General features: G+C 62.2%; 2 protein-coding genes across 6 annotated transcripts in view; one reads left to right on the forward strand and one right to left on the reverse strand.

Annotated features, from left to right (window-relative positions):
* Nucleotides 1–6,460, reverse strand: part of LOC122462819 (PGC-1 and ERR-induced regulator in muscle protein 1-like) — a gene marked incomplete at its 3' end in the record, with an annotated part of 33,993 nt that extends 27,533 nt beyond the window's left edge. The window contains exons 1-2 of the mRNA XM_043527629.1: nucleotides 6,388–6,460; nucleotides 4,871–5,023 (exon numbers count right to left, since the gene is read on the reverse strand). Of these exons, the coding sequence (XP_043383564.1) occupies nucleotides 4,871–5,023; nucleotides 6,388–6,460 (226 nt within the window). The remainder of the gene's footprint in view (nucleotides 1–4,870; nucleotides 5,024–6,387) is intronic.
* Nucleotides 3,151–19,932, forward strand: BRD2 (bromodomain containing 2). Of its 5 annotated transcripts, none has more exons than XM_037913732.2 (12): nucleotides 3,151–3,270; nucleotides 11,236–11,536; nucleotides 12,665–12,802; nucleotides 13,579–13,720; nucleotides 14,012–14,226; nucleotides 14,572–14,943; nucleotides 15,452–15,580; nucleotides 15,692–15,937; nucleotides 16,354–16,580; nucleotides 17,833–18,143; nucleotides 18,599–18,721; nucleotides 18,964–19,932. In XM_037913732.2, the coding sequence occupies exons 2-12, from the start codon at nucleotides 11,264–11,266 to the stop codon at nucleotides 19,092–19,094; spliced, it is 2,307 nt and encodes a 768-aa protein (XP_037769660.1). In that variant the 5' UTR covers nucleotides 3,151–3,270; nucleotides 11,236–11,263; the 3' UTR covers nucleotides 19,095–19,932. The 5 variants fall into 5 exon arrangements, with proteins under 5 accessions (XP_037769660.1, XP_037769661.1, XP_037769659.1 ...); XM_037913731.2 differs by lacking the exon at nucleotides 3,151–3,270 and adding an exon at nucleotides 6,094–7,509; XM_043527882.1 differs by lacking the exon at nucleotides 3,151–3,270 and adding an exon at nucleotides 12,057–12,153 and having other exon boundaries at nucleotides 11,397–11,536; nucleotides 12,613–12,802.
* Nucleotides 19,933–21,881: the final 1,949 nt, after the last annotated feature.

Here is a 21,881-nt window from a genome sequence, read left to right on the forward strand (position 1 = left end):
AAGCTTTACTAAAGTCAAGATATATCACATCCACTGCTTTCCCCATATCCACAGAGCCAATTATCTCATCATAGAAGGCAATCAGGTTGGTCAGGCATGACTTGCCCTTGGTGAATCCATGTTGACTGTTTCTGATCACCTTCCTCTCCTCCAAGTGCTTCAAAATGGATTCCTTGAGGACCTGCTCCATGATCTTTTCAGGGACTGAGGTGAGGCTGACTGGTCTGTAGTTCCCCAGGTTCTCCTTCTTCCCTTTTTAAAAGATGGGCACTATATTTGCCTTTTTCCAATCGTCCGGGACCTCCCCCGATTGCCACGAGTTTTCAAAGATAATGGCCAATGGCTCTGCAATCACATCAGCCAAGTCCCTCAGCGCCCTCGGATGCAGCGCATCCGGCCCCATGGACTTGTGCATGTCCAGCTCTTCTAAATAGTCCTGGACCTGTTTCTTCACCACTGAGGGCTGCTTACCTGCTGCCCAGTGCACCTTGTCTGTGAAGACCGAGGCAAAAAAAGTATTGAGTACTTCAGCTTTTTCCACATCATCTGTCACTAGGTTGCCTCCCCCATTTCAGTAAGGGTCCCACACTTTCCCTGACCACCTTCTTGTTGCTAACATACCCATAGAAACCTTTCTTGTTACCCTTCACATCCCTTGCTAGCTGCAACTCCAATTGTGCTTTGGCCTTCCTGGTCAAGCAATATTTTTATACTCCTTCCTAGTCACCTGTCCAAGTTACCATGTCTTGTAAGCTTCCTTTTTGTGTTTAAGCTCACCAAAGATTTCGCTGCTAAGCCAAGCTGGTTGCCTGCCATATTTGCTATTCTTTCTGCATATCGGGATGTTTGTTCCTGCACCCTCAATAAGGCTTCTTTAAAATACAGCCAGCTCTCCTGGACTCCTTCCCCCCTCATATTCGCCTCCCCGGGGATCCTGCCCACCAGTTCCCTGAGGGAGTCAAAGTCTGCTTTTCTGAAGGCCAGGGTCCGTATGCTGCTGCTCTCCTTGCTTCCTTTTTTCAGGATCCTGAACTCAACCATCTCATGGTCACTGCTGCCCAGATTGCCACCCACTTCTACTTCCCCTACCAATTCTTCCCTGTTTGTGAGCAGCAGATCAAGAGGAGAACGGCCCCTAGTTGGTTCCTCCAGCACTTGCACCAGGAAGTTGTCCCCAGCGCTCTCCAAAAACTTCCTGGATTGTCTGTGCACCACTGTATTCCTCTCCCAGCAGATGTCAGATGTCACTATGTTTACAAAAAGAACAGGAGGACTTGTGGACTTTCTTAGAGACTAAGAAATTTATTAGAGCATAAGCTTTCGCGGGCTACAGCTCACTTCATCGGATGCATCCATTCTATGCATCCGATGTAGCCCACGAAAGCTTATGCTCTAATAAATTTGTTAGTCTCTAAGATGCCACAAGTCCTTCTGTTCTTTTTGCAGATACAGACTAACACGGCTGCTACTCTGAAACCTGTCACTATATTTACAGTTCATTTAAATTTTAATATTTCCTTTGGTCTCTGAATTAAGATAATACAGCATAGACAGGAACTGTTTGATTACACTGTTAACCTCTAACCATACATATGGAAACACACAATACCAAAATGTGTCTAAGGGTTGAATTTGGGTCACTCATTCTGCAGGATGCTTAACCCTTCCTGGCCCTGCATCACCCCAAGCACTAGAGTCATTCCACTGACTACTTGTGCGGTAAAATCAGGCACTCGCTTAAGCGTTAGCAGGACTAGGACCTTTTAAAATTCCTTCCACTGTTGCCTTCTGCTATTTCATGCAGTATTCTTCTTGCTTTGCATGTGCTGAATTTCCAGCTGCACAGCATCTGTGCTTTGCACTATTAGCCAGTGTGCACATGAACAAGGAGGAGTCCGGTGGCCCCTTAAAGATGAACAGATTTATTGGGGCATAAGCGTTCGTGGGTAAAAACCCCACTTCTTCAGCCGCAGAGTTCACGCGGGAATGCTGCAACGCATTTTCTTGCTTTGCGCTTTCAAATGCTCTAGCGCAGAATGCAGCAGGCCCGGGGCTCGGTCTCACTGCGCACGCTGCAGGCAGCGTGGGGCCGATCCCGTTTGCAGCCCGCCGGATCGCAGGGCGGGTCCCTGGCGCACACTGCAGGCCAGGAGCTCCCAGCTGGACCTGCTCCCTGCAGGGTTTCCCATTGCACACTGCAGGCCAGGCGCTCCCAGCTGGACCTGCTCCCTGCAGGGTTTCCCATTGCACACTGCAGGCCAGGCGCTCCCAGCTGGACCTGCTCCCTCTCCCCCTGCAGGGTTTCCCATTGCACACTGCAGGCCAGGCGCTCCCAGCTGGACCTGCTCCCTGCAGGGTTTCCCATTGCACCCTGCAGGCCAGGCGCTCCCAGCTGGACCTGCTCCCTCTCCCCCTGCAGGGTTTCCCATTGCACACTGCAGGCCAGGCGCGCCCAGCTGGACCTGCTCCCACTCTCCCTGCAGGGTTTCCCATTGCACACTGCAGGCCAGGCGCGCCCAGCTGGACCTGCTCCCTGCAGGGTTTCCCATTGCACACTGCAGGCCAGGCGCTCCCAGCTGGACCTGCTCCCACTCTCCCTGCAGGGTTTCCCATTGCACACTGCAGGAGCCGCCTGCACCCCGTTCCCGGGCACGGCCCACTCGCCGCTGGGCTGTTAATCCAGTTCCCCGCAGGGACACTGCATCCCGCACTGCACTCACGTGCGCGCTGCCCCGGCACTGCAGAGCCGCGCCCGCTCCCAAGGCTGCCGCCCCGCCCCCGCCGAGCAGCTGCGCGCGGCCGGCCCCGCCCCGCCCTGCCCTGGGGGGGTGGGGGAGAGTCAGCTCTGCAGCGAGAGCCCCACGCGCATGCGCCCCTCCCGCGCATGCGCCCTGGGCTCCTTGTGCCGCCGCCATGCTGACATTAACCCAAAGCAGGAGCCCGGGGGGGGCCTGGTGGGCAGGGCCCCCCCCCCCGCGGGCCCCGCGTCTCGGGCCCGGCCGGCGCGGGCCCCCCAGCGGCCTTCCCGGCACCGAGCCGGGGCATCGGCCCCCCGGGGGGGGGGGGAAGAGCGAGTTGGCGCGTCACGTGACGGCGGCAGCCAATCAGCGCGGCGGTGACGTAGGCGGCGGCTCCCTCCGCCCCGGGATGTGCTGGGCCCCCGCGCGGGCGGGGCGCCGCGGGGATTGCGGCCGGGCTCCGCCGGGGGCGAGGACATGGGACCCCCGCACCGCGGGCCGGGGCTTTGCCGCCCGCCCGGCAGCCCCTCCGGTGAGTGCGTCCTGTGCCTTTAAGGGCTGGGGGGAGGGGAGAGCCACGTGGCGTGCGGAGCCGTCAATCAACCGTGTGCCCGCCCCCGGGCTGATTTTCCGCCAATCGGGGTCGAGGATGGCGGTGATTGTCGGGCGCGGGGGCCTCGCGCCCATCGATGGGTCACGTGGTCTGCTAGTGGGGGGGCGCCACCATTGTGTGGGGCCGAACAATGGGGGGGCTCTATGGGGGGGGGGGAAAGTGCTGTAACGAACAGCCTAGAGGGGTAATTTAGCAAACATTAGCGTATGTCTTAATAAATTGGGGAAACTCGGGTGGGGTGAGGACAGGCACTTGGGGGGCTGGGGATTCCTCGGGCAAAGGGGCCAGGCTTGACCGGGGGGGGAGGGAGGGGGCCTGGGGTGCGGGTCACTGGGGGAGGGGGCAGTAAGCGCCTGGGGTGGGGCCAGACGGGGGGGTGAGGGATCCTTGAGGGGGAAGGGGGCAGTGAGAGCCTGGGGTGGGGCCAGACGGGGGGGGGTGAGGGATCCCTGGGGGGAAGGGGGCAGTGAGAGCCTGGGGTGGGCCCAGTCGGGGGGGGGAGGGGCTGAGGGATCCCTGGGGGGGAAGGGGGCAGTGAGAGCCTGGGGTGGGGCCAGACGGGGGGGAGGGGCTGAGGGATCCCTGGGGGGAAGGGGGCAGTGAGAGCCTGGGGTGGGCCCAGTCGGGGGGGGGTGAGGGATCCCTGGGGGGAAGGGGGCAGTGAGAGCCTGGGGTGGGCCCAGTCGGGGGGGGGGGCGCTGAGGGATCCCTGGGGGGAAGGAGGCAGTGAGAGCATGGGGTGGGCCCAGTCGGGGGGGGGTGAGGGATCCCTGGGGGGAAGGGGGCAGTGAGAGCCTGGGGTGGGGCCAGACGGGGGGGGGCGCTGAGGGAGCTTGGGGAGGGGCCAGTCTGCGGGGAAGGGGGCAGTGGGAGCCGGGGGCAGGCCGGGCACGGGGGGCTGCGGGAGCCGGGGGCGGGGATCGCAGGGGCGGCGGGGCCCGGCGCGGGGGTCACGCGGAGCAGGGGAGGCCTGGTGGGGAAGGCGCACGGGGTGCGGCCGTGTCCCGGGGCCTGCGGCGGGCGCTCTCGGCGGGGATCCGGTTCCCCGGGTGGGGCAGTGCTGGGGCGGGCCTGGCAGAGGGGGCTTTGCCCCTCGGGTGCGCAGCCGGGGGTGACCCAGCGAGCGAGGGGCGCGCGGCGAGCTGGCATTCGAAGCCCGTGTCCGCGCGGAGCGGGGCCGGGTGAACCAGCGGGGGGGCGCGTTCGGCTCCGCCTGGCCCCCAGCCCCCGGCCGCCCGCAGCGGGGAGGGGGCCTGGCGGGGTGACGCACCCCAGCCCCTCGCCTCCCGACCCGCGCGGTCCCTGCAGCGAGGCGGCGCAGGGCGCCCCCAGCACCAGGGAGGCGGCGCGTTTCCCGGGCGCAGGGCCGCCGCCGCAGCGCTGTGTCATGGCGCGGGCCCTGCCCGGGGGCCGCCGCGCACAAAGACCCGGCGACTCCGGCGGCCGGCGTGACTCCGGCCTCGCTGCCGGCCCCGTGTCCCCGCCCCGCAGGGCAGCGCCCCAGGCTGCCGGGGGCGACGCGGGCGCCGGGCCGGGCCCTGCGCCAGCCCGGCTAGGCCTTCCCGTGTAAAATGGCGGCCGCGGACAGAGCGGAAGGGGGGGCCACCTCCCCGCGGTGTGGGGCACGAACCCCTGCTCTGAGCCCGCTGGTCCCCGCGCCGCCCCCTCCGCTCTGGGGGTCAGCCCTGGGCCGCGGCGCGAGCGGGGGTCCCCCCCTCCATCGGGGGGGGTGACCTGTGGAAGGACACGCGGGGGCGGGCGCCGACGGGCGGAGGAGAGGGAGGGGGCCCGCGGGAAACGGGGGGTGAAAAGCACCGGACGCCCCCTCAGGTCACCCCGTAACCGTTGCCCTTTCCCCGCCCCCCGAGCGCCTTCGGGAGGAGACTTGCTGCCTGCGTTGGGGGGGAGCGCCAGGGGGGCTGCCAAGATGGCGGCTGGCAGCCCCGTGGAGGCCGCCTGACGGCGGCGGGGAGAGGCCGGGGGAACGAGTTCCTAGGCCGGACCCCTTCCTTCCGGGCCTGCCCGGGCGCTTTGGGAGCAGTCCTGATCGCTCTCCTTTGCTAGTCCCTTTCGGGGGGGGGGCTCAGGAAACCCCACATCTGCCCCCTGTGGGGGCCTGTAACCCTGGGGGGCCGGGCCTGCTCCCGAGGGGGGCTCTGGGTCCCTAAGACGGGCTGGCCCCGCGGCCCGAGGGTGCCGGAGCACACGGGGGAGGTCACTGGGGGGCGGGGGGCTCCGCTGGGGAGGGGGCGGCTCTGTGGGGCTCGCAGACAGCAATCCCCGCGGGGCTCTGCGGGAGCGGGGGGTGTCTGCTCGGGGGCTGCTGGCGGCAGTGCCGGGCGGGCGCCCCAGGGCTTTGCCGGGGTTGGGGACACACTGGTGACGTCTGTGTGGGTTTGGGGGGGACGGTGCGGTTGACAGCTGTTCTGAGGGGGGGCTGCAGAGAGGCTGGTGTGGGAGGGTAGCGGGGGGGGCGTGGGGATGCGGCTCTGGCGGGATTTCGGGTACCCCGTGTTGGGGGGGCACCAGCTGCCTGTGGGGCGCGGCCGGGGTGGGGGGCGCTGCTGTTCGCCTCGGAGCGGAGGCTGGCGGGAGCGCCAGGAGCCGGCCCGAGCGCCAGGTTGGTTGGGGGGGCCCCAGGTTGGGGCAGGTTTGTGGGCGCCTTTCATTGGGGCTCTCCGTCTTTTGGGGTGTGGGGCGATGGGGGTGTCCGTGCCTGCGCCGGGGGGCGCCCAGGCTGGGGGCGGCGTGAATTCGGGGCACGCCTGTGACCGGGTTTTTGGAGCGGTGTATGTGGGGCGGCGCGGGGGCCGCCTGAAGGGAGCCGCGGCTTTATTGTCCGCCCGGTTCCCTGCTGCAGCTCAAAATGGCGCTTCCCTCCCCCTCCTTCGCGGGGAGCAGAACAACAACATCCAACTGCCAGTTCCAACGGCCGCCCCGCCCCCACGTGACTCAGCAGCCAGTGAGCCAGCAACGAATGGCAGCGCTGGCCAATGGCGGCGCGCGCCGCCTAGGCCGGCGGCTCGAGCGACTTACGAGGGGGCGGGGAAGAGCGGGTATGTGACTGATGGTTATGGAGGCCCATCAGAACGCGGCGCCTGGCAAGCATCTGCCCAATGAGCCGGCGAAGGGGCGAGCCCGGTCGGTGGGGTGATGTCACAGCTGTCGACGCCCAATCAGAGGCGAGCCGCTGTCTATATAAGGCCGACCGGGGGAAGGCCGAGAGGCGCCATTTCGCTGAAGCGGAGGAAGGAGCTGGTCGAGGCCTGGTCCGTGAAGGGGGCGGACTCAATCAGGATCCATCCTCCGCCGGGCGGCCCCCAGCCCCCGCCTCCACACTACCGACGGGCTCGCAGGACCTCCCCGGCTTCCGTAGAGACCCCTGCCTGCGGCCTCGAGGGCCCTCGCAGAACGCCCCCATGCCCCTGGCAGCCAAGATGGAGCCGGGCCAGTGATCCCAGTGCAATCCAGTGCCATCCGCCTCCCTGACGGGGACCATCCTTCTGGGGACCGGCCTCTACGGGCAGAGCAGGCGCCGAGGGACCCAGCGAGCCCTATATTGACCGGATCCCGGCAGGATTTGGAGCCCGGCGGGGGCTCCGAAGAGGGGGCCCCCACCCTGCATCCCCCCTCCCTTCAGTGCCGCCGCCGCCATTTTCTTTGCTCCCATTCATGTAAACTCCGGTGGATGGTGCTGGGGCCCCCGCTGCCTTGGATTGGTGCCCCCGCCCCTGGCTGGTGCCGCCGCTAGCCTAGCTGGAGAGCGTCGGCCCCGCTGCTGCGCATGGGCCCGGCACCCCGGCTGCTGCCTGCCTGAGCCGCTGCGTCTGGGTGGAATCCCCCGGCGGGGAGGGGAGGGGGTGCCAGGCTGATCCCCCTCCCCTGGCGCCTTCCCCCTTGTGTGACGGGCCTGCGGGGGGGAGCCGCCCGCCCGCCCCCCGCCTGTGATGCTGGGCCGCGGGCGCCCCTGCTCCCAGAGGTGCCGGAGCAGCATGTGTCTCTAAGATTCCTCTTCCCCGCGCCCCCCCCCCCGCATCCTGGCAAAGTGGGGGGGTCATCCGAGGACACAGAGCCTGGAGGAGGAGGTGGACTCTTGGGAGAGAGACCCTGGAAAGCAGCCGCTGCAGGCATGTTGCAGAATGTGAATCCCCACAACAAGTAGGTACCTCGGGCGCTCCCTGGGGGAGCCTGGCCTCTCCCCCGGTTCGCATTTGTTGGGGTGTTGTGTGCCCAGGGGGTGGCGGCAGTGGGCTCTGCCACCGGTTTTCATTGGGGTACCTTGTATGCGCTGCTGTTACCCCCAGCAGGCCCCATGTATGTTCTGCATCGCTGGCTTCTCTGCGGGGAAATGGTGGGAATTCAGTGATCTCTTGTCATGTGTTAGATGGCTTGGGTTTGTGTACCCGGTCCCTTCCTGGGGGAAATGGGGCGACTGGGGCCGGTTTGCCCTGGGGTGCACTTGCATTCAGTGTCCTCCTGCATGTCGTGGGGAAAGTCGGTATTCAGCCTTCCTTCTAAGCGCTGTCCTGGGTGACTATTGCTGTGTTACATGGGGAGAGCGAAGCAAATTGGGGCCCTTCTATTTATGCAGGGTTAGGGTTTTTCATTGATTCGTTTTCTGGTAGCAAGGCGCCTGGCAGCCTGTGTTTCTGCACAGTTAATTGGGGGTGCCAGCTCCTACTTACAAGTGTGTGCTTTGCCGGCTAATGCCCCTGCATGTGGACATACGATTTAGTTGTGTAGTAACTGTTTGCTTCATTGTGTTAATTGGGAGCGCCAGATGCTGCCAGTGTGTGTGTGGAGTGGTTTTTGTTTTTTTTAAATAATGCATTAAATGGGGGAGCTCTGCCTCTGGGCTTCCTGTATTATGTAGGGGATTTATGCATTGGATGGTTTGGGTTTATTTACACAGAATCAATGTCTGTCCTGCTCTTTTGTGGGAGGATACTGGGTCTGCACCTGCCACCTTTGGGCGTTACGTGCATGGGTGCTCTGAGCCCTGCCACAGCTTTCATTGCACCGCTATTTCTTGGCGTCAGTGGCTGGGGTGTTTGATGGGGGCCTGCCCAGAGGGGGGGCTGTGCTGTCACTGCAGTTGTGCCTTGCAGCAGGGCCATTGGAATGGGGTCTGGGGCTTGTCTCGGCCTTGGGCTGGGGAGCGTATTGGGAGGGGTGAGTTTTCTGTGCAGTCATGCTTGTGGCAGAGGGAGGAGGGCTGCAGTCAGGCACATGTCAGCCCTGTGTGCGTGGCCAGTTTGCCAGCTTCCCCTGGCCTGCTCCCACCACTGTTCGCTAGCCTTGCTCCTCTGGGAGAGAAGGGAGGTTGCCCCTAATCCCTGGGGGTAGAAAGAGTTCATGTTAAGGCAAGAAGGGTCATTAGGAATGTACCGGATTTGTACAACGGAGAGAATTCTACTCCATGATCCCTGCTTCCAGCTCCCTTGTTATCTCGAGTGCCTGAGAGGGGACAGGTGTGAGGTCAACCCTTTGGGATTGCTTATGACCTCAGCCTGTCTCCAGACTTCCCAAGGGGACCACCTGGGCTGGACCTGACACTGAACCCAACCCAAACAGAAGCACATGCAGCCTTGTGGGGGTGACTTAAATCCCCTGAGAGAAAATAAGCTTCTCAGGTGTGGACTAGATCTACTATGTGGCTTTTGCCTCCACTCCAGTGACTCTCTCTACCATTGCTGAGCAAAGGATGGGCGCATCTCGCTTCTGGGCCTCTCCAGGCAGAGGGTGTGGGGCGGGATGGTGCGTGGGCCACAGTGCTGGGAGGGGGGTGCAGCACTGGAACAGATTGACCCCTCTGTCTGCCACACTTGTCCCCTGGGTGGGAAAGGGAGAGTGACCCCCGCCCTGTCATCCTGGGAATTAGGCTCCTGGCTCATCCGAGGCACTGTGATTCCTGTCCTTTTATCCTTGGCATTGGAGTGTGTCCCCAGGCAGCCTGGGGAATCCCTCCACACATGGCCTCCTGCCCATGAGGGACGCTGCTGTGCTGACAGCTCCATGACCCTGACATGTCAGCTCCGGGCATTCTGACAGGGAGACCCCCCCTGGCATCTGGACCCCCAGGGAAGGCAGGAACGGTCAGAACTAGTTCCCTGGCAAAGACCGCTTGCCTTGGAGTTGAATGGTAGTTGCTCAGGGAGGGATGAAGTGGTGATTTTGCTAGGAGTCTCCCAAGTGTTATGGGTGACAGCATGCAGGCCCCTGGGGCTGCTATGGTTCTGCCAGGGTCACCCACTCCTGACTCACAGGGGCCAGCCCTCCACCTTTGGTCAGCCTGTCCAAAGGCCCTGGCTGGAGGGGGGGTGTGGGGGGGGAATCTCAGTATCCCCAGATTACTCCCTGATTTCTGGCTGGCTGCCAGGGATAGGAAACCCAGGTTCCCCAAACTGTGGAGCCAGGGGACCCCCCACCTCATTCCTTGTTAAGTGCGATGCAAGCTGTGAACTGGGATTGTAACAGCCGGTCTGTTCCCCTGGTTATTACAGGGCTGTGATTAGAGGGCCCCATAGCAACCTGGTGACACAGTCCCATCCCCTGCCATTGCCTTGCTGTGTGTGCCTCTAAAGAGAGTGGTGGGGATGTCTGGTTCCTTGGAGTTTGGCCCTGGGGATGCTGTTCCCCTGAGTTTATTCATTGTCTGTCTCTGGCTAGTTTGCACAGCACAGCTCTGTATAGCGCAGGTGATTTGGTTCATTAGAGCAGCGGTTCTCAACAAAAGTTACTAAATAACCCCAGGAGTGGGGACCTGAGCCGGCCGGGGGAGGTCAAAGCCAAAAGCCCAAGAGCTTCATGGGGGGGCAGGGTGCTGTAACCTGAGCTCATTCGCCCAGGGCTGAAGCAGAAGCCTGAGCCCTGGGCAGCGACATCGCTGGCCCTGGCGACCCATTGCATTAGAGGGAAGTGGCTGAAAGGTACCAGCCTGGGATACGCAGGAGGTCAGACTGGCCTTAAAGTAGGAATGAATCTATAGCTCCTTCCATGCTGGATTACCGAGCAGCAGGAGACCTTCATGCAGTGTGACTTCTGGGTGTAATGCTGCGGAAGTGGAGTCGCCATCTCCTGTCCCTTCCATTTCCTGGGGCAGGGCCCTGCCCTGTGCTATTCGGTATCTTCTGCTTGGGACCTTGGGCAGTGACTTCTAGGGGGCAGTCCTGTCCAGAAGGGATAGAAATAGATGAGGCTTTTCATGGACCTAATCTGCCGCCCTTTGTTTCCAGACATAACCTGGATGTGTGCCAGAACCTTGGCTCTGCAGCCCTGAATCTCTCTGGTGCCTGCAGCGATTCGTAGCTAGTCCCTCACTGGTGACACACTGGTGTTGTGTGGGGTGTTGGTGTTGGACAGCAAGATCTTTGGGGTCTGGGCCCTTAGGAAAGGCCTTTGGTTCGGGCTCCCATAGAAACAGTTGGGAATGCAGCCCTAGGCTAGCAGCAGCTGGCTAGAGTTATGGCCTCTCCCTGGGCACGCGTGGGGCTGAGAATTCAAGTCCCTGAGAAACAGATTGCCTTGTACACGTTTCGCTTCGTTTTCGATGGATGTTTTCGGCGCTTAGAGATAATCAGAGCAATCTTCCCAGCAGTAATTGTGTCCTGGGAGCGGGGGCATGTAGCACAGGCACCTCTTGGCTTTGCTTCAGGAATGGTTTTGGGGAGGCTTTTCAGAAGAGCTCCTTCCCGGACACAAGAGTAGCTGTCGCCAGCAGGCACAGAGTTCTTTCCCTGCACCACAGGTGTCCTGCCCCAGTGGTGTCTGCAGGCCCTTTTCCTCGAAGTGTTGCTGTGTGCTGGTGGCCCAGGGCCAGATGGCATGAGCTTCTTTCTTAGTCCTAGAGTTGCCCTTTTAATGGTATCTTTGCTCCCATTTCAGGATTTTGGGGGAGGGCAGTACTGGGCTCATGGGCCTGGCAACGGAGTCGACCCCGGGCAAGCGGATCCGCAAGCCGTCACTGCTCTACGAGGGTTTCGAGAGCCCCACCATGGCATCGGTGCCAGCCCTGCACCTGCCCCAGGTGAACCCTCCACCACCGGAGGTGTCCAACCCCAAAAAGCCAGGCAGGGTCACCAACCAGCTGCAGTATCTCCATAAGGTGGTGATGAAGGCCCTGTGGAAACATCAGTTCGCCTGGCCCTTCCGCCAGCCCGTCGATGCTGTCAAGCTGGGCCTGCCGGTAATGAGCTCTGTGGGCTGGGCATGGGAGTGTCTGAGGCTCAGACGGTGGGAGGTGCGCGCGCGTGTGTGTGTGTGTGTGTCCCCAGTTGATCCTTATTGGCTGGGGGAGTGTGTGCAGTTCCAGGGGTGTTAGGAGGATCCCTCATTCAAATATTGTTTCACCATGTGGCCTAACTTAAAGTATTCCCTGCCCCCCAGCCTGACAGTCCCAGGGACAGCACTGTCCCATCCTGGGATCTGTGCCACAAAGATGCAGCTGCAGGTGCCTGGGCTGTGCCATCCCCAACTCCTCCTTCCCGACCTGTGGTGTTCTCTCAGCTGGTTCCATGCTGTCCCAGAGCTGAGGGTCTCCAGGTCCCTGTAGATCCGGCCTGCTTGGCTTGTCCTGGGAGCTTCCCCAGAACAGCCGCTCCTCCCTACTGCTCCCTCCAAAGGTGTGGATGAGGTGAGGCAGCCGCTTTACAGGTAACCTGGACACTTCCCCACCTAATCTCTTGTGCCCTGAATGCGTTTTGCAGATTCCCATCCATGAATTTGTAGAAGACATCACGTGACCCCAATATTAAACGCCAGCCCCCCGTGCACCTGTGGCGCTCAAGGATTTAAAGCCCGGAGGTAAATTCCACTCTTTCCTTAGCTTTAGTCTCCCCGCCCCTGTCGCACCCCGCCTGGGACAGGAATAGTCCAGGTTGTTGGGTCACTGGGACCACAGCCATTCATGGTCACCAGCTGTCCCAGTAGCTTAGGCTTCTCCCGGCAGAGCTGATCTCCGCTCTGGGGTGCGCAGGGGTCCCCGTCCCTGAGACACATGGGAAGTTCTTTGTATGCGAGGCTGAATCCAGCATTGGCTGGAACGCTGCAAGCACCCTGGGAAGTGTTCCTGAGGCTACACAACCCCTGTCCTTTGCCAGGTGACTTGAGTGTAGAAACTGGAATGAGATCTGTGTGCATGAGTGACATTACACAGCTCCTGCGTCCGCGAGCTCCTCTTGGGTATTTCTGGACTGAGATGCCACCCCCCTCCTTTGATCGTTTGCCTCTGGGGCGCGGGTGTGACTGGGATCCTTGTTGTAGGGCTCACGCCTTGTGACTGACCTCCTGGCCCCTTGTGCTCTTCTGCTGGCAGGATTATCACAAGATCATCAAGCAGCCCATGGACATGGGGACCATCAAGCGGCGCCTGGAGAACAACTATTATTGGGGGGCGGCGGAGTGCATGCAGGACTTCAACACCATGTTCACCAACTGTTATATCTACAACAAGGTGAGAGCCAGCCCTCCCTGCAGTGCTCTTGTCACGGAGTCCCCGGGTGATGCTCTGGAACCGCTCCCTATGAAGCCAGTCAGGACTCTGGGGGAGTCTCCTGTCTGGGAGCAGCCTGTCTGCAGGGGACACAGCTCACCCAGCTTCCACCTTCCTGGGTCTGACCTCAGAGCCTCCAGCATCCTCTGCCCCTCCGTGCACTTCCCACAGCGAGTCTGCCCAGGTGGGGTCCTGGGGAAGCCAGAGGGTCCTGCCCCCCAACTTCGCAGTCAGACGGGACTCTCAGCCCGCTGGGGAAACAGAGGTTTATTAGACGACAGTAACATGGTCTAACACAGAGCTTGTAGGTATAGAGAACAGGACCCCTCAGGCGGGTCCATTTTACGGGGGCAGTGAAACTGACTCATCCTCCACCCCCTCCTCCTCTGGGCTTTGTCCCTGTCCCCGGCCAGGGCACCTGATTCCTTTGTTCTCCAACCCTTTAGCTCTCACCTTGCAGGGGGGAAGGGCCAGGCCATCAGTTGCCACGAAACAGGGTGTCAGCCATTTACGTACTCTGGCCCTGTGCTCTGCAACATTCACACCCCCTTATCCCACCACCTAGAGACTTACGAAATGCCTAGGGGAAACTGAGGCACCCCTACAGTATTCAAAGGAAACATTAAAAGCAATCCCACTTCGTCACAGCTCTCCTTCTTGAGCTTTCCCTGGAGCCGGTGTGAGCCCCAGCCCCTTCCCTGCTCCCTCTAATCCCTCATCTCTGCGTTGGCCTACAGCCCACGGATGACATTGTGCTCATGGCCCAGACCCTGGAGAAGATTTTCCTGCAGAAAGTGGCTCAGATGCCCGCGGAGGAGCAGGAGATCGTCATCACCGTGGCCAAGAACAGCCACAAGAAGGGGGCTTCCCGGGCGGCAGGTACCTGATCTCTGTGATGGGGAGACTAGCCGGAGTTGGCTCCAGAGGGGTGGGGGGCAGTAGGGAGCAGCTCCAGTGTGGGGGCAAGCAGATCCCAGACATGGAGGAATGAGTGTCCCCCTGGAAGGGGGTGGTCTGGAAATGTGGGGGGAATGTCATGGTTAGAGATGGGTGGGCTGGGAGCCAGGGCTCCTGGGTTCCGTGGTCAGCTGTGACACTGGGCCAGTCCTTGTGTGGTGGTGACTAAATGTCCAGGTGCTGGTGCTAACTGGTGCTTGCGTATTCCCCCAGCTCTCCTGGCAGGAGCAGTTACTGCAGCTCACCAAGTGCCTGCAGTCTCCTCGGTCTCTCACACCTCGCTCTACACCCCAAGCGCTGAGATCCCCGCCACTGTGCTCAGTATTCCCCACCCCTCGGTGATCTCTGCACCGCTTCTCAAATCGCTGCACTCCGCTGCCTGCCAGCCAGTGCTGGCCGTGCCTGCTCCCACGCAGCCCGTGGCCAAGGTAGGCACCCACCTCTCTGGCGTAGGGCTGGGGGGTGGTCAAGTGAGCTGCTGGTGAGACTTGCAGGGGGATTGGTGGGTCAGCCCTGTCGGGCAAGGGGGTTTGGCTGGGTTGAGCTGTCTGCAGTCTGTCCTGCTGTGGGGAGGGTGGCGTTTGCAGACCTGGGGGAAGGGGCTGCGGTTGGCCCTGTGGGGATCAGAAGACACTTGGCTGTGGTGGGGCTTCTGCAGTTGGCCCGCACGGGATGGGTGCTGGGTGGTTTGGGGCTTCTGTTGGTCCTGTATGGGCATGGAACTGGGGGGCTGGCTCAGTGCACTGCTCACTTTCTCTGTCCCTGCCCCACAGAAGAAGGGTGTGAAGCGAAAAGCGGACACCACCACCCCCACCACCACAGCCATCATCGCCACTAGCGGGGAGTCATCCCCCTCAGCCCCCCTTCTGGAGCCCAAAGCGGCCAAGATCCCCACCCGGCGGGAGAGCGGGCGCCCCATCAAGCCCCCCAAGAAGGACCTGCCTGACTCGCAGCAGCACCAGACCTCCAAGAAGGGCAAGCTGTCCGAGCAGCTCAAGTACTGCAACGGCATCCTCAAGGACCTGGTGTCCAAGAAGCACGCTGCCTACGCCTGGCCGTTCTACAAGCCCGTCGACGCCTCGGCCCTGGGGCTGCACGACTACCACGAGATCATCAAGTGCCCCATGGACCTCAGCACCATCAAGGTACAGCTGGGGGCTCTGCAGGAAGGGAGGGAAAGGGGTGCTGGGGGAACCTCCAGGTGTGTCCTGGCATCTTCCTCTGGGGATTGGGAGAGAGCTTAGTCCCAAGGCATCATTGAAGTACAGCCTGTGACCTGGTCTTGGGAAGGGGGCATCCCAGAAACCTCTGTGCCGTCCCAGGCATGAGCTGAGGCCTTCCTGGTGCGGGTCTACAGGAGACAGGTTCCCCATTGAGGAGCCTGCGGGGTTGCCCTGCATCTCTGCCCTGTGGAAGGCGGCGTCACTGGCTCACAGGCTTCCTGTGGCAGCCTGAGACCCTGTCCCTCCTCGGGGGCGGTGGGGGCTGTCCTGCCCCCAGCAGTGCCTGGAAGGCTCTGGCCAGTGCCTGACGGGCTGGTATGAGCCCCCTTGCTGCAGCCCAGTCTGGGGAGAACCTTGGGGGTGGGGGGTCTGTGCCCCTTCCCTGGTGCAGCCACCCCCACTCACCCTGTGTTCTCTGCCCGTGGTGCAGCGGAAGATGGAGAACCGGGATTACCACGACGCGCAGGAATTTGCTGCTGACGTCCGGTTAATGTTCTCCAACTGCTACAAGTACAACCCGCCTGACCACGACGTCGTGGCCATGGCTCGCAAGCTGCAGGTGAGTGGGGCAGCGGGGCCAGCTGACGTTTCCCCTCCCCTGCCCCAGGTCTAAGCACGCCTTTGCTTCCGCACTGCTCCCGCTAACCCTCCCCCCCTCCCCCTCCCGCAGGACGTGTTCGAGTTCAGCTACGCCAAGATGCCAGACGAGCCCCTGGACACCAACCCGCCGTCGGCAGCGCTGTCTGGGGCCCTCTCGAAATCCTCCTCCGAGGAGTCGTCCAGCGACGACGAGGATGAGGACGAAGATGAGGATGAGGACGAGGAGGAGAGCAGCAGCGAGAGTTCGTCGGAGAGCGAGGAGAGCTCCGACTCGGAGGAGGAGCGCGCCAACCGGCTGGCGGAGCTGCAGGAGCAGGTGAGGCCGTCGACCCTGAGCGTAGGGGCGTGGAGGTGGCGCCTTGTCTTGGGGGGCCAGTGCTTGGCTTGGTCCCCCCACTCAGCGCTTGGCTCCTCTGTGGGGTGCTGTCTCCCTGCCACGTGTCCCATAGTTAGCAGTTAGATCCTCCTGCCCCTAGTTGTGTTTTCCTTCCCGTCTCTCGTTTCCATCTCCCTCCTGGCCACGGGCAGGGCGCTATCTTCCCTGGATTCCCTGGCTGTATCCTGGCTCCCTTGCATGGGGGCCCTGTCTCCGAGCTAGTGCTGAGCTCCCTTCCCCTGCTCCCTGGCATCTGTCCCCAGCTGCAGCTGGTGAGAATTCATGAGTAGCTGGCCGTCCTGTCGCAGGGTTCCCCTCGTGTCTCTGGGTCCCCTCACTGGTGTGTCTCCCCCCAGCTGCGGGCAGTGCATGAGCAGCTCGCGGCCCTGTCGCAGGGCCCGGTCTCCAAGCCCAAGAAGAAGCGGGAGAGGAAGGAGAAGAGAAAGAAGAAGAAATCGGAGAAGCACAAGGGCCGGGGAGGCGATGAGGAGGCGCGGGCACGCCAGGCCCAGCTGAAGAAGGCCAAAAAGGCCGGGGGCAGCAGTGGAGGGACCAGCGGGGGGAGCAGCAGCAGCATCACGAAGTGAGCAGGGTGGGGCCCTGCGGGTGGTGGGAATACGCGGGGGTGACAGGGCAGCCCGTGTTCCACCCAGCGGGGAGGCGGTGAGAGCAGCTGCGTGATGACTCTCTTTCCCCGGCGGATCGACTGTGGCGATGACCTTGTGTGAACAAGCCAAAGCATGTCTGATGGCTGCCTGCTGCCGACTCCCCGAGATCCCAGGCTGGTGGCCCTTGCCAGGGTGGGGGTACCATGGGTCTGACACCCACTGGGCAGTTCCTGGGGTCCCCGCACTGTGGCTGCAGGGTTTTCCTGGGAGCCCCTGGAGGAGCTCGGTGTGTGAGCACCTCTCCCCTTCTACGGGAATCCCAAGGTCCCACCTCAGTAGCATCAACTTCCTGATGGGTGTGTCTGACAGGGAGTGAGCAAAGGGTCTTGCTCACCCCTCAGCTTCCCCCTGCCCCCCAGCCCCGCATGAGTTCCACAGCAGATCCCTTGGGTGGTGGGTTGGTTTCTGTGATACCCACAGGCGTGGATCTGTGGCCATCATGGTGGATTGATTTCAATCAGCAAGCAGATAATCTGGATTGAAATCTTGTTCTGCCATTGTATTTAGTTCTTTTCCTACAAAGCGTCATTCTCCCTAGTTGCAAACCATTAAAATTTATTGATTTGCAACTGAACGTAACCTTTATGCTAAACTTGGTGGTTCTTTTGCTATCCAGGAGTGTGTACTACACCTGCTGTATGCTTTTATTTAAGCCATTATATTACGTGTTTTATTCTGCAAGGAAATTGGGAATGATGCATTTATTGGTTAAATTTGTCATGGTCTGTTGTGAGGGAAGTTGGAATGCAATTTAAGAAGGTCCCACGTTTTTAGATAATTCGGTGAAATGACCTTAACAGTGATGGACACGTAAAGAAAAAGGAAACTTACCAAAATGTTTTGTGTTTAAAACTGATTTAGTGAACAAAGAGTGTCTTATCGCTAGTTAGTGAATTGAAGTGGCTGTTTCTGGTCACCGTTTCCTTCAAGCCTTTGGAACCAGTAGAGCTCACGCCTCACTTACCCCCTTCCAATCTCTGGAGAGCAAGAAGCTTTGTCCTGCTTTTTCAGTTCCCAGCTGGGTTCATCTGGAATTGAACGCTGGCTCTGAGGATGGGGTCTCTGGCTCTGCGGGTGGCAGGGTTGGCTCTCTGGCGCACGGTGGCCTGGAGGAGCGGGGTCTCTGGTGCACGGTGGCAGTGCGTGACACCCTCCCTCTCCACATAGGAATTCCAATAAGGTGTTGAAGGCGGCGCTGCCGGCACCCCCCATGCTCTATGACTCGGAGGAGGAGGAGGAGAGCAAGCCCATGACCTATGACGAGAAGCGCCAGCTCAGCCTGGACATCAACAAGCTGCCGGGGGAGAAGCTGGGGCGGGTGGTGCACATCATCCAGTCGCGGGAGCCCTCGCTGCGCGACTCCAACCCCGAGGAGATCGAGATCGACTTCGAGACCCTCAAGCCCTCCACCCTGCGGGAGCTGGAGCGCTATGTGCTGTCCTGCCTGCGCAAGAAGCCACGCAAGCCCTACAGCGAGAGTGAGTGGGGAGGATGGGGGATGGTCCCGGGGCTGGGCTCTGGCCTAGGATGTGGGAGCCCTGGGTTCAGTTCCCGGCCCTGCCACAGACTCCTGTGATCTCAGGCCAGTCCTGGAGCCTCCGGGTGCCAGTGTGAGAACAGCCCTGCCGTGCTGCCCGGGGCTGTGGGGTAAAGACATGACCGAATGCAATGCCCAGAGACCTACTGCAGAAATTGGGGAGCAGTGCGCTCTGCACCCTGCGCACATGGTACAGAGATGGGGTGGGACTGAAGCCACGGGGTCCCCTGACGGGATCATTACAACAGCTGAGTGCAGCAGTGGGCTTGTCTGCTCCCCAAGCTGGGTGGGAGCTGCGCGGGCGCAGGCAGGCACCCTGGGAGGCAGCCTGGCCCTGTTCAACAGGCCAGCCAGCTGCGGGGAGCCCTCTGAGCACGTCTGTCCTGCCTGCTGCAGCCATGAAGAAGCCGGTGGGGAAGACGAAGGAGGAGCTGGCGTTGGAGAAGAAACGGGAGCTGGAGAAGCGGCTGCAGGACGTGAGCGGCCAGCTCAACTCCACCAAGAAGCCCCCCAAGAAGGGTGAGTGCTGGGGCAGGGTCGGGAGGGCGCCTGCCTTACCTCCGTGGAGCGTCAGCCTTGGCGTCCGTGAGGCAGGGCTTCGTAGCTGGGTGAGGGTGGATGATTCCAGTCCTGGGCTCCCCCACGCTCTGCCGGTGCCCCTCACTCCCGACCTGAAGCCCCTGCTAGCCCAGCCTGGCTCCCCAGCGCCGGATAAAGAGGGCATGTTCTGTTTGCTGACCGGCTCCCTCCTTCCCCTGCAGCCAACGAGAAGCCGGAGTCTGCCCAACAGGTGCCCGTGTCGCGGCTCAGCGCCAGCAGCTCCAGCTCCGACTCCAGCAGCTCCAGCTCCAGCTCCTCGTCCTCGGACACCAGCGACTCGGATTCTGGCTAGAGTGGTGGCGGCGATGGCAGTGGGCGGGTGGCATCGCGGCCGGGTGGAAGCGTGGGCAGGTTCAGAAGAGGCTCTGCGGGACCGGACCCCATGTGAACCGGACTGAGCGGCTCCACCCGGCGGGCAGCACCCCCGAGGCGAGGGAGGGCGCTGAGGACTCCCTGCCTGTGGGGCGCCAGTGACTGCCCCCTGCACGGACATGGGCACTGCCCCAGTGTTTACAGTTCGGAGGCCCCTGGGGGTTGTCGGCGCCAAGGCATCTGCCGGGTACACCTGCGCAGGCCCCGGCACGACCCCGGCCAGGTTTTACCGTTTGGTTTGGTTTGGTTCTGACACATGGGAGCTTTTCCCAGGGCAGAGTTTGGGTTTTAAAGGGTTTGGAAACCTCCATGTTTGGATTTGCTCTTGGGAGGGGTGGGGGGCTGTGGGTTTGGGGGGGGCCTGGCTGGACAGACTGATGCCGCAGGCCCCTCACGTGCTCTGGGCTGCATTGCCGGCCCCCCCATCTCACGTCTCGCCGGTGGCATCGTCCCCTTCTCTGGGGAGGGTTTATTTATTTGAGCAGCGGTTGGGCCGCGGGGCCCTGCAGAGGCGGGTGTCGCCCGCCCGGCTCCAGGACTGCAGTGTACAGAGTCCACCGGGGGTACGGCCCGGGCAGCATGCTCCTTACCGGGGGGGGGAGGGGGGCTGTTTTTTATGTTGACTGTACAATTGTTTTCTACTCCTCCTTCCTTTTCCCTCCCCCGTCCCCTGCCTGCCCCTGTCAGACCCTGAGGGCGGGTTCAGCTGTTCAGACCTTTCCAGCCTGGAACGTGTAAATAAAGAAAATATTATTGGAGTCCCTGTTGTCTCTGCCCGGGCCTCGTTCCTCGGTGCCAGCTGGGCCTGGGGTCATCCAGCCTGTGGCAGACGTGGGATTGAGTCCTAGACACCCCCCCACTTGCTGAGATGGAACCCCAGAGTCCTGAATCACAGATCCCGTCCCCCTCCAACTCCCATAGCCGGAGCTGGAACTAGAGCCCCGGGGTGTGCAGAGCAGCCCGTAGAGGGGGACGGAGCCCCGGGCACTCAGCTGGGGGTCGGCACTCTAGCACCCTGCGATGGGCTGAGTCGTGAGCCTTCAGGCTGGACGGGTGTGAGGGGGGAGCTGGGCATGGGGCCAGCCGGAGGCACTGGGAGTCGGGGACCCACCCTGCAGTGTTGGATGTGCTGGGAGACCCCCATCTCTGCCTGGCTCCCAGCAGGGGAGTTCAAGGGGTCTCTGACCAAGGGACCAGGCTGTGGCCAAGGATGGAGTTGGGAGCCCCAGCCCCTGCTTTGGGTTCAGAGCCGGTGCGGCCACACCCCCTTCCTGACACAGCCTGGGGCAGCAGTGCCAGTGGGGAGCCTGGAGGCAGAGGGAAGGTGGTGGGGAGCCCCAGACCCTCCCCACCCAGCACTTCCCCCAAAGGGCAGGTCCCCACCCAGGCCCCCACACTCCCACATGATGGGAATGAACCCCAGGAACAGCTGGGTCCAAGCCAGCATTGGGTCAGGGGCGTGCTCTGGCCTGGGCTCACCAGCAGTCAGGCCAGGGCTGTGTCTGTTAGCAACATTCCCAGGGCTCAGTGCCTCTGTCATGTAGACGCTCAGGGGGGCATGTGTAAACGCACCTCGCGGATGGGCAGGAATGAGGTCGCTGGAGAACTTTGTCTTCCCTCCACGACTCCGCTGGTCTCAGGTGGGCTGCGCGGCAATGCTCAGGCCTGTGAGTTTTAGCTGGTGTTTGGTGCAGATCCGGCCGGGCTGGTCACAGGGTCCTTTGCCCTGGAAATCTGAGACTGCCCTGCAGGGGCGTCTGAGCCCCCCTCCCTCCTCCCCAGCTGGCCCCCCGGGGTTGTGGAGGGCAGGCTGGGGCTGCTGTTCCCTCCTCGCCCTGCAGAGGGCGCCCTCTGCTCTCAGGAGGCTGGGGTTTGGCTGGCTATGGGCTGGCGGGTCCCCAGCTGGCTGCTGTGGGGGGACAGACACGTGTGGCGCTGGTGGCTCCTGACCTGGGGTCTCGGGGTCTCCCGTGGCTCAGGTGGGAAGAAAGTTGGGACTGGTTCTGTTCAGCACTTGGGGCAACAGTTTAAGTCGCTGTTTTGAGCGCTCACAACAACTGCTCCGGCCTGGCTTCCCCCACCCCGTCTTGCCCAGTCCTGCCCCTGCTCCCCCGGCGCGATCTGCCATCACAGCCTCGGCGGGCGGAGGGGCCGGGCCCAGACCCCCTGCCCTGGCATGGCCAGGCGACCCCTCAGCGCTGCCGGGCTGCCAGGGGTCATGTCAGCGCCCCCAGCCCGGCGATGCTCTGTGCCCCGCGGCCCAGTGTGAAGCGGTGCCTGGCGTTGGGTCCCTGGGCCACGCACTCGGAGCTGCTCTCCCTGGCGGGGAGCCAGGGCACGAGGAGCCGCTGGGCGCAGGCTGGACCCCGCTGCGGGCAGCAGCCCCGAGGGGAGGAAAGCTGCTGCGGCTAAGAAGGGTTGTGGTTGTCGCAACCACAGCGTGGCCCGGGAGTTTCTTACGGCCTGGCCCGTGGCGCTGACATCGCAGCCGGCCAGCAGGGGTGTGTGTGTAAGGAGGGAGGCGTCCACTAGGGGGCAGCAGGGGCTAGGGCAGGGGTGGCTGGGAGCTGGGGCTGTGCATGGGGGTAAATCCCTCTCTCTGGGTCTCCGTTCCCAGCTGTAACGCGGGGGGCTGATCCCACCTTCGTCCTGTTGTCTCAGGCTCCTGCGGGCAGAGCCCGTGGGTCTGGGCAGCCCATTTATGCTA

This window comes from Chelonia mydas, chromosome 14 (assembly GCF_015237465.2).
Source record: "Chelonia mydas isolate rCheMyd1 chromosome 14, rCheMyd1.pri.v2, whole genome shotgun sequence".
Taxonomy (NCBI): Eukaryota; Metazoa; Chordata; order Testudines; family Cheloniidae; genus Chelonia; species Chelonia mydas.